Source organism: Gadus morhua, chromosome 17, assembly GCF_902167405.1.
Source record: "Gadus morhua chromosome 17, gadMor3.0, whole genome shotgun sequence".
Taxonomy (NCBI): domain Eukaryota; kingdom Metazoa; phylum Chordata; class Actinopteri; order Gadiformes; family Gadidae; genus Gadus; species Gadus morhua.
Window position 1 is genome coordinate 5,585,847 of NC_044064.1, and position 11,383 is coordinate 5,597,229.

Here is an 11,383-nt window from a genome sequence, read left to right on the forward strand (position 1 = left end):
TATTGTACAAAGTAGGCAAGAACAGAATCTAGTTGACTGGTATAGGCTATTTTATTTAACATTCAAACAAAGCAAAACATATTAGAAGTCGCAACACGGTGCATTAACTGATACAACCAGTGTTTGAATGCCTGTTCATTCTGTGAGCAAGATTAAAATATGCAGTGATCACTTTAATCACTTTCCTCTTGTGCTTCGATAATAAAAAATCACTATTTCATTCAGCATTCAAGCCAGTATCGTTTCTGCCATCCAGTGGCATCATTCAACGAAGAGAGAGTGGACAAACATTGATTCAGTGCCTGATGATCTGTTTGTCTGAGAAGAACACAATACATAGAGTACACATATAGATGTGTCGAAACATACAGAAAAACTCATCTCTCACCCAAAGGCAAAAAAAAGGGCATAATTGTAAGAAAAATAAATAGCTCTTTCTTTAAGGCTAACATTCAGGCTTCGTCATGGGGCTGTATTTATCACGATCCTTTGATTAAATAAACGATTTGAGGCATTTTACTAATTGTAAAAAAAAAAAAAAATCTAATGAAATGAACGTCTTTGTTCATCAAATAAAAATAATTTGATTCTATGGATTTTATTTCCACATGTCAATTTATACAGTTTCAAAGCTGCTTTATATAAAGGCCAGTCCCATGGTCACTATGATGATGAGCAGAGCTGAAAAGGAAGCAAGAGAGGGAAAGAGATGAGATTATTTCATAAATAGATTAAAACGTTTCTTTTGCTAGGCCAAGGCAACTTGTATATTAAATGGTAAAAAAAAAAAGGACATGCAGATAAACACTGTAGCGATATAGCCTTGCTAGCAGTTTAGCGGGCAGCCTACCTAGAAAAAAAAAAAAAAAAAAATCTAATGAAATGAACGTCTTTGTTCATCAAATAAAAATAATTTGATTCTATGGATTTTATTTCCACATATCAATTTATACAGTTTCAAAGCTGCTTTATATAAAGGCCAGTCCCATGGTCACTATGATGATGAGCAGAGCTGAAAAGGAAGCAAGAGAGGGAAAGAGATGAGATTATTTCATAAATAGATTAAAACGTTTCTTTTGCTAGGCCAAGGCAACTTGTATATTAAATGGTAAAAAAAAAAAGGACATGCAGATAAACACTGTAGCGATATAGCCTTGCTAGCAGTTTAGCGGGCAGCCTACCTAGAGGTAAAATGAGCATCCAAGCTAGAAGTCTAGCCTGGAGTGAAGCAAGAGATTAAGCAGACATCGTAATTTGAGGTTTAGCTGGTAGCCTTGTTCAGAGTTTAATGGGCAGCCTAGCTAGAAGTTTAGCTGCCACACTTTTCCCCTAAAGATCCGCGTTTTGATGTGTTTTCATGTTCAAATCCATTCAACTCATTATTTTTTTCTTGCATTCTCTTTGTTTCTCTCATTCTCTCGGTTGTGAGGGACCGGTCTGTTGCCGTGCGTGTGCGTGTAATGATGTTTGACACACAACAGATTATTCCTGTTGGTCAAAAACGAAATGGGTCCATCCTCATGAAATTGTCTGTGGTTGAAAATGCTTAGCTAGAGGTTTAGCAGGCAGCCTAGTTAGTACTTAAGCGGGCAGCCTAGCAAAAGATTAAGTGGGTATTCTAGCTAGTTTTTTAGCGATCAGCCTAGCTAATGGATTAGCATGCATCCTAGCTAGAGGTTAAGCAGGCATCCTAGCTTATGGTTTAGCGGGCGGCCTAGCTTGTTTTCCATGGCAACGAGATGCGGGGCGCTCCTATGTTTGAGCGACTCGTTATTGAAAGGCTACTTTATTACATATTTAATTTACTTTTACACATTTTTGTCGAGTTTAAATCGGTACAATATTCTTATGACTTATGGATACTGTCAAATCTGCGTTGGAGGAATTCAAAAGCCATTCTTCATCAAGTTATGGAGGTTTATTCTCTGCTGGGGTCACCACGTATCCAAATCCACCGAGACGCACTTACGCTAGAGCGGACCTTCTGGAGCTTCAACTCGCTTGCCAGACAGTTGATTTATCACCCGAACAACTGGATTTCATACCAACAACTCTGATAAAGAAGACAATACGGAGGAAAAGAAGATCGAGAGGAGGAATTAGGAACAGGATAGGAGACGAGGAAGTAAACTCGTTGCCAGGGCGACTAACTGGCGGCGCGCACAGTCGCAGCGGCCCCTCTTGAGATCTGTGAGATTGAGATTGAATGTTTGAGTGTGAGACGCAGGCCCGTCGCTATGGGCGGGCCATAGGGGGCCGGGCCCCCCCCCCCACAATGCTTGTGCCCCCCCACTTGAGGCACAGATCTCAAAAAAAGAAAAAAATATGTATATATGTTATATTATTATTTATATTATTAACGCTCCGTTCACTTGCATGGGCCCTTCACAACTTCTGGCGGTGAATTATATTTGATAATTCACCGTTGCCAAGTATAATTGACCGCTGTCAAGGTAAACAAAGGCTTTTTTGCCTCTAATGGCGAGACCTTTTGTCTTTTTGGCCTTTTTTGGGTGGGCTCAAGCTCACCCAAAACTTGCCTTAGCCCACCCTATCTTTTCTTCCTCAAATCTAATATTCTACCTTTTTTTTTTACACAAGCAATGAGAGAATAGATGCTGTACACTAATGAACAGGCACAAATGGGCTAGTGAAATCGAGCGCAACCTTCCTGCAGGAATCTCTAACCTCTGATTGGTGGGTGGGCGTCTCCTGTTTGACAAAACCAAAAAGGCAGCACGAGCACACTTAAGCTAGTTTCTGCTGTTTTGTCTGTCAAAAAGGCTTGCTAGTCTTTATCAGAAAATCCACGATTACCAGCTGTGTTATAACATGACCAGCTAATAATAATAATAATCATTTTAAAACCTTGACATAATCTGTCAGATGACTATTAAATGACAGTTGACAACCACAAGGCGATTCTAACTATGCCGCCTCTTGAATTGTTTCATTTTTTAGTCGGCAGGGGCTAGTAATTCTGCGTAACATGATAAGCATGATAAGGTGCAAGGAGCAGAAAAAGTTGACATGGGTGTTAATTTTCAGTTGAAAGAAGACGCTGGCATTATTTTATCAGCTGAGGGCGTATTCATTGCCATAACAACTGAGCTAATCAACAAGTACCACATGTTCTAATACTATAAGGCTCATGAAAACGCTCAGCTTATAAAATGTATTTATTTTAATAAGTTACTTATTTTAATTTAAATAAACATAATACCAAGGGTCAGAAGTTTTACAAGAATTTTGATCGTACAAAGTCATGACAGAGGGACTTGGTGTCTTTATTCATGCTTGAAAGAAGAACATATATTATTTTTTTTGAAAGGGAATAAGCTGATGAAGCTGACAAATTCAGCAAATTCAACTGTGCACTCCAGGCTATGCCGACTGTTCTCACAGCCTACACCCTTGCCCTAAGTTTAGGAGCTTCCACAGCAATGTGTGAAAACTCATTTTCCACGTTGAAAAACGTCTCCTCAGAGCATCGGCGCGGTATGCTGCACAGACGCAAGGCCCAGCTGATTCAGCTTGCTTTTGAAAAGGACATAACTCACAAGTTTACGTCTGAGTGGAAGGATATGTTGATGAGGAGGTTCTAATCCAATGCTCAGCACTTTACATATTTGTACTACTATTTTAAGGCATACTACTTTTTTACTATTTCTTTTTTTTTAGGCATACAATGGCACTAAGTTAACGGTATAGTGTATGACGACATGAATGTAGTGAGTGAAAGAAATGTTGAATGTATTTTCTTTATTTATTATTTATTATGTTACCTTTTTAAATGAGACCAGTACGTGAGTGCACTGAATTTCGTTGTACTTCTGTCCAATGACAAATAAATATATCCTATCCTATCCTAATGGCATGGATATCTCTCTGTTAACTGCTTTTACACCTAATATGTTGTATAGTCCAGTGTTTTATGGATATATATTCATAGCATTGCTTCTATGTAATGTATTGCTTTAAATGATGAGGAATGATGTGATGTTGTAGGCTATAGGCTATAGGGTCATATTGCTGTTGGTTATGTTTAACGCGATGATTATGTGCTGCGCGAAGAGGAAATATACATACTCTAGGCTAATAATAATTGTGCCCCCCTATGCATTTCATATGCCCCCCTTAAGACTCAGGTCTGGCGACGAGTCTGGTGGGACGTCCTACGAACGTAGTTTATGACAGGGAAACAATATTAAACATTAGGACATTGAGAGCGAGTAACATCACACAGGATACTAACGGACACTGTGACACCGTGCCCGCAACTGCCCGGAGGAGGAAGCAGCAGAGACGGGGTGGACGTAAACAAACTGAACAGCTTCTTTCAGCTCCTACCCTCCAAGAAACGCTATCGCAGCTTAAGATGCTCCACCACCAGGCTACGGAACAGCTTCCTACCTCCAGCTGTCAGGATGCTCAATGCACCAGCGTCCCAGATCTTCTCACTGGACTTTATTTATTATTTATTTATTATTTATTTATTTATTCATCATTGGGACGTTTGTTTGTTTGAAATGTATGTTTGATCTTGATCCGTGAGAAACGCCTTCTCGTTTTGTTGTTCAATCAACAAAATGACAATAAATTTGATTTGATTTTTGATTTTTTTTTGTAGTTTAGCAGGCAGCTTAGCTAATGATTCGGCAGGAAGCCGAGCTAGTGTGCCTACCTGCTGACAGTCCCTGGTTGGTTGGCCGGCCGCTGTTTAGGAAGTTTGAGATGATGTTTGCTATGTTCAGCACTTTTGTCTGGACTTTGGCCTCAGGAGGGCCAAGGTCACCTGTGCCTGGTTAAGGAAATGTACACAGTTGAGTATAAGTGTTGGCAGGTCACGTGATCGTGTGACGCTGTATGTTGTTTTGTATGTGTTTGCTAAAAGTCTGTTGGTGTGAAGCTTTGTGTGGCGTTGACTTGAACGGCTTACCAGGCGAGAAGGTTCCACTGACAACAGCTAACGCAAAGGACGTTGCCGACCCTCTGGCTGTGGCGTCGGGAACGGTGGCTTTAAACGTACACTGGATTGTGTTTCCGTTGATGTGACCCTTCACCGAGTTTGCGTTCACCTAACGAGGCAGAGTGAGATCCAGACAATGTATTGATATTTACATTTGCATTGCTAGTCTGTTGGAGGGTTAGGGTTATCGGAACTTCGAAGGTGCCGAAAGTACTTGAACTTACATCTTTTCTACTCAAAGCACTGTTGTTAAGCGAAGCACCGATGAATTCGACCGTCCCATCTTTGTTGGCACAAATGAAGGTAATATCCCCTCCTCCCTGTTATGAGAACAAACAAACAGACAGAACGTTAGCAATGGCACAAATATGTAGACTTTAATTGACCTGTTAAATTAACAGCTGCCTTTGGAGTTTTTTTCTTACCAACGAGCTGTCGGTTGACAACGTGCAGCCTATGTAGCCTTCGGACTCTCCAGAGAGGCTGAACTCAAAGTTCTGTCCGGCAGTCCGTTTGATACCCACAAAGAAACAGGATCCAGGCTTCGATGGGTCACAGCTCTCCGGCGCTCCGGCACAAAGCAGGGAATTGCCGCAGCCTGCGTTGGAGATGGGGCTCTGTATTTTCATGACAGCAGGACAAAGGACTTGATTAGAGCGCAAACCGTTTTCGATAAGAGCGGGGTTATTATTATCAGTCTTACTTTTGATGTTCTCTCTGTGCTCCTACTCATCATTACGTAGGCTATTTTGATTGATTATAAGTTCAGTCAATTGTATGTTATTGAAGTAAATTGTGTTGCGAATACTTACGGGTAGACGTTCTACCGTGCCGTTGAAGACCAGGACAGGGGGATCGGTTGGTCCCGTCGCGTTGGTAGAGGCTGCTGTAGATCTCGTAGTGGTAGTAGCAGGGGCTCTAGCTGCGGTAGTAGAGGGGGTTGCAGCTGTTGTAGAGCTCACCATTGTGGCACTGGCGGTTGATCCAGCTGCTGTAGAGCTCATCATTGCGGTCGTAGCGGTGGATCCAGCTGCTGTAGAGCTCATCATTGCGGCACTGGCGGTTGATCCAGCTGCTGTAGAGCTCATCATTGCGGCACTGGCGGTTGATCCAGCTGCTGTAGAGCTCTCCATTGTGGTACTGGCGGTTGATCCAGCTGCTGTAGAGCCCATCATTGTGGTACTGGCGGTTGATCCAGCTGCTGTAGAGCCCATCATTGCGGTACTGGCGGTTGATCCAGCTGCTGTAGAGCTCTCCATTGTGGTACTGGCGGTTGATCCAGCTTCTGTAGAGCCCATCATTGGGGTACTAGCGGTGGATCCAGCTGTTGTAGAGCTCATCATTGCGGTCGTAGAGGTGGATCCAGCTGTTGTCAAGCTCATTATTGTGGTACTGGCGGTTGATCCAGCTGCTGTAGAGCTCATCATTGGGGTACTAGCGGTGGATCCAGCTGCTGTAGAGCTCATTGTCGTTGACTGGGTAGAGGCTTTTGGCACAATTGTCAGTGCCAATAGCAGGGAGAAGAGGACACTCCCGCCCATGGCTAGAAATAGTAAAGTTAAAGTTAGTCAAGAGGCAGGGTTTATAGTCTGTGCTTCGGAAAAAGTTTTTAACAATGAGATGGCCTACTTAAAATGTGAAACATTGTTTGCAGCATTTCAAATAGTTATCATATTGTGCATGTATCACCTAGCATAGTATTATTCTTTGTTTTAATTCAAAGGTGGATGGTGGTTACAGCCCAGAATCTCAATCTGTTAAAAAAAACGAATAATAATTTAAAAAATATCAGGATTGTTTCATATTTTATATTGAATGTATTTTTGACAAAAATTGACACATTTGACCACTCTGAAAATATACTTTAAGATTATCATTCTATAATTATTAGCCTATCGTAGGCTGTATTAATTATACCAGATATAATGTTATCATAACTGTGTGTTGGCAAACACAATAAAAGACTACATTGTAGTAATAAACAAATTATTATAAACTGATATCACTGGATTAATATCATATGAGTTGGTCGAATTACATTTAGCAATTCAAACAAAGTAAAACAACATTTTAGGTTCAGGTATCATAACTTGAGGTTTGTATTTTTTCATACTAGTGCCTCACAGTTAATCTCACAGGTTATCTCTCAGAGTTAGTAGTAAGGTTCGTTTACCTACCTGTCTTTGATTTAATTTTTAATAATCACACGAATAGATTGGGAGTACAAGTTGTGCTAAAGATACTGCGGCTCAGTGGTGGATGGTAATAGGCCTAGTTATTTTCCTCTTCTCAGATCCCTCTCGCAGGTGAACAGTGTGGGAAGTGATGGACACTGAGAACGTGCCCGCTATTTAAAGTGATGAGGCGGGACTTGAACTCGCTCTGTACAATACCTGATGTCTGTGCGTGTGGTCGCGTCGGAAAGACTTCGTGGTCTACCGACTGGCTCGAGCTTCTCATCATCAAAACGTCATTTTGTCTCTGATTTACGCCATTTTTCTCTCCCTAATTCTCGTCTTGAGCAAAACAAATATAACGGTCTGAACGAGTGAGAAACAAACGTCTCAAATCTGGACGGCAAAGAAAAAATAGTCCGATACCTGAAAAATCTAATTATATAATTATTAAAACGATTATACAAGATAAATAATAATAACAATGATTATAAGGAATTGTATTAAAGACATTTGGGTTGTTGCCATGTCTGTCAGACACACGAGTGCAATAATCCAAGAGGATGAAGCAATGGACAAGGAACCCACATTGTTAAAAAATAACATCTATCCTCTTGCAATTATCGTGTCTACCGTTAATTGCTAGAATAAAATGACGACGAACACATTCATTGTCTGAAATTATCTGGTTTAAACATCTAGCTTGAGATATACATCTAGCTTGAGATATATAGCCTACCTCATACAAAATATATAAATGTTTTGCATGAGGCCTACGTTGAAGATATTTCTTTTTTTTCATTCGCATTTTATGAGTTTCAATGTTCAAATCAAAACTCTTGAATCAACTTTCTTTTTTCTTTCTTGCATTCTATTTCTTTGTTTCTCTCAGTTGTAAATGGCAATGTTCGTTGCCGTGCGTGACCGTTTGATGATGTTTGACACACAACGGATTGTTCCTGTAACGCGACCCGTCACGGGACAAGGACAAAAAAAACAAAACAGGTCCGTCCTCATGAAAACGTCTGGGGTTGAAAATGCGCATTGTGCTCTGCGGAAATGGTACTCTGCAGCTTAGTTGATCCGGCAAGCCGGGAGGTCTTGGTTACCATGGACACAAGTGACAACTGACACTCAATACAAATGACAATTCAGCTCACACTGATTTCCCGCATACAAATTCTACATTCAAATCCCGAGGAACCCCAGGACCCTTCTCCCTGAGACTGTGTTTCTGCTACGTTATTTTAAAAGCCAGTGAACTTTAAATCGGTAGGATTCACAAGGAGATAAAAAAAAACATGAAAAAAAGGAAATATGAATGGGAAAATAATCTAAAACACAGATAGGGTTGAATTAAAGTAAATGACAGAAAAAAAGGATTACAAAAACAGGTTGCATGTTTATATAAGAATGTTCAACTCAGTTTTTTCAGACCAACAGAGTATTCAGTGAAGTGATCAAGGAAGGGGAAATCTCCTGTCTAACCTGTTGACCACTTGATTTAGCTTCTGAAATCTTTTGTTCTAGTTCATAGCTGGCTCCACACACACACACACACACACACACACACACACACACACACACACACACACACACACACACACACACACACACACACACACACACACACACACACACACACCCTGATTCTATGTAAAAAGCAGAAGTGGCGAATTGGTTATATCTAAACTATAGCTTATAGCAAATGAAAGGGGAAGAATAGTGACCCGGGCGGGCCTTCCACTCAGGACAAGGAAGTGCACCAGTGAGAGGAAGAGTCTGAGAAAGTGTAATTGATGAGGAACATGAATTTCTTAAAAAATACACCTGTGTGTGTGTGTGTGTCTGATTCTCTAGGCTCCTGTTATAATGAACAGCAGACCATGTAGTAGGCCTATTTCTGTCATGTGCAATTTGTGTTTACTGAAGGTGGGTGACACGTCCATGCCGGTCATATCCGGGTCACAGCCGGTTTTCCTTATGTACCTTCACACAACACGTACAGACTACAATAATATCAGAGGGATTAATTCGCAAGGTTCAATGCATCAGACACCGATTGGTTCCTGCTGCCTCTCTCTCTCCCAATCATACGATCTTTACCTGTTCCGTCCCTGGTCTGTGGCATCTATGTTCAGACTGTGAAAACAACTATCCTCATTCGTTCTGAAACCACAGCTGTGTAGGTCACAATCTTTACCATAAACCAGATGTGTCAAACCAAAATAATATCCAACTATTACAGCTCTTAAACGGACCGAAGGAACGCTTAAAGAGTGAACCATTAACACAAAAGGAGGGAGACCCATTACAAATTAATGCCAGCTCTATGGATTTGTAGATTGCACCCTCAGCATGAAAAGTACGATTTGGAATTTGTAGGCAGCACAGAAGACTACCGGGACTTGAAGTGGCGTTTTAATTGACAGCGGTTTAAAAGCCTGAAGCATCTAGGTCTTGGGGAGGCTGTCACATGTAAATGCTGTGAGCTATACCGATGTAAATCAGGAAAGCAGGGGGGATTGTGACTCACCCCTTGGGGAAACACCTTATAGGTACTACTAAATAGATCCGGCTCTTTATATTATAGACTGGTACATTTTATCTTCAAAAGATTTGCGTTATGAAACTCAGTATGCTACAATGCATGACCTTGGTTGCCTCTAGGAAGGGTTCATAACGTCACCTTAATTAAACAATTAATTTGAATACTATCGAATGATGCTCAGACACACATACAGGGGTTGACGAGACTAACCATTGCTTTTTTACGTCTCAATTTATTTTGTTCAAAAATAAGGGTTGAAGGGTTATAAGATGAAAGGTAAGATATAGATATTTGTTGGGCGGGGAGGGGGCAGTGTGTGGAGCAGGGGCAGTCAGACTTGGAACTGAAAACCAACCTCTTTAATCTTGCAGATGAAGAACTTAATCCGAAATTCACGATCCTTAATTCCTAGGTTGCATTAGAGGGCTTGTCCAATCACATGTGAAGTCAGGGTCACACCCATAACTCGTGGGACAAGAGCACATAGACATTTTTTTGTGCGCCATTTTCTAAACGTGAAAACTTTAAAGCTATCTCCACAATGGCCGGTCGGCGTCTCAACCTCGACACCCCAGATACGTCAGAGTAACCCAGCTGATCGCCCTAGGTGGAGTGTAGCGAGGCCAACTAGCCCATTGGATAAAACATCTGTCTCCCGTGAAGGCAGAGGCATCTATTCAAAGCATGAAAAACATTTTAAACTTAAAAAAGTGCTTGGCAACAGGCACACAGTAATAGATACACATTTATTTAATTATTTTGTTGATCGTTGATGTGCGGACCAACTTTTCCCCAGGATTCACTTTCAGTTTAAGCACCGGCCTGTGTGATCTTCTACCTTCCAGTTAAAGATTTCTTGGTCGGTTTTTGTACTCTTCAGTGTTCTATTGTTGATTATTATAAGAAAAGCAACAGGAACTATATTTAGTTTCCTTACCTGGATTTGGAATCTTGACATTGTTTAAATTACAGAATGGTATTTGTGACACACATCTTGGCACACGGTGCGTTTAGTGCGTACCATCCAAGAGGCCAGAGGCAAAATGTCTCGGATGTCTGCCGTTTGCCTTGCACTAAACTAAACATGATGCACTTAAACTTCTCAATAATCAAAACCTCCAACACGTCCTACAAAGTCCATCCCCAGTGAAAATCAGTGGCGGTTCCAGAGCACTTCTCTGGGGGTCTGACGGGGGTCCGTAATGTAAAAAGGTGCTGTATAAATAAAGTTCATTACGACCATGCTATTGACATCAGGTTTGTATTGTGGAACGGCGCAATCCGTCACTTGGAAATAATATGACGTCCCCATGGCCTCAAAGAACCATGATTCGGTGTGACTTGCGCACAGTCATACGTCATCGACCCAGCCTTTACACCAGACTTGCACGCGGTCTGGTGTAAATATAGATTCAATGGCATCTTAATTGTCCATTGTATGCATTTCCCAAAACCGTTTCACTCAAGCATTAAAACCAACCGGCCCGACCGGATTCAACCCGCCTCAGATGGTCACGCTTCTAGGTTTTACGAATGATTGAAGCCACAATGACATGGGTTATGATAGCCATAGCCAGTGGTCATGCTGCAGAAAAAACAAGGATTAAAATGCAGTTGGCCTGATAACAAGGTAGAACTTACATAGGGTCTGTTTGTAATGCTTTTCTCCCTACTCCTGTACATTAGGGC

General features: G+C 41.3%; 1 protein-coding gene across 2 annotated transcripts; it reads right to left on the reverse strand.

Moving 5' to 3' along the window:
* Positions 1-857: 857 nt before the first annotated feature.
* Positions 858-7,304, reverse strand: LOC115529432 (autotransporter adhesin BpaC). 2 transcript variants are annotated; one of them, XM_030338169.1, is made up of 8 exons: positions 7,147-7,304; positions 6,659-6,723; positions 5,782-6,512; positions 5,395-5,586; positions 5,194-5,289; positions 4,940-5,078; positions 4,685-4,801; positions 858-1,012 (listed from the first exon to the last, which is right to left on the reverse strand). In XM_030338169.1, exons 2-8 carry the CDS (start codon positions 6,663-6,665, stop codon positions 969-971), a joined length of 1,326 nt encoding a protein of 441 aa, XP_030194029.1. In that variant the 5' UTR covers positions 6,666-6,723; positions 7,147-7,304; the 3' UTR covers positions 858-968. The 2 variants fall into 2 exon arrangements, with proteins under 2 accessions (XP_030194029.1, XP_030194030.1); XM_030338170.1 differs by lacking the exon at positions 6,659-6,723.
* Between the last annotated feature and the right edge of the window lie 4,079 nt (positions 7,305-11,383).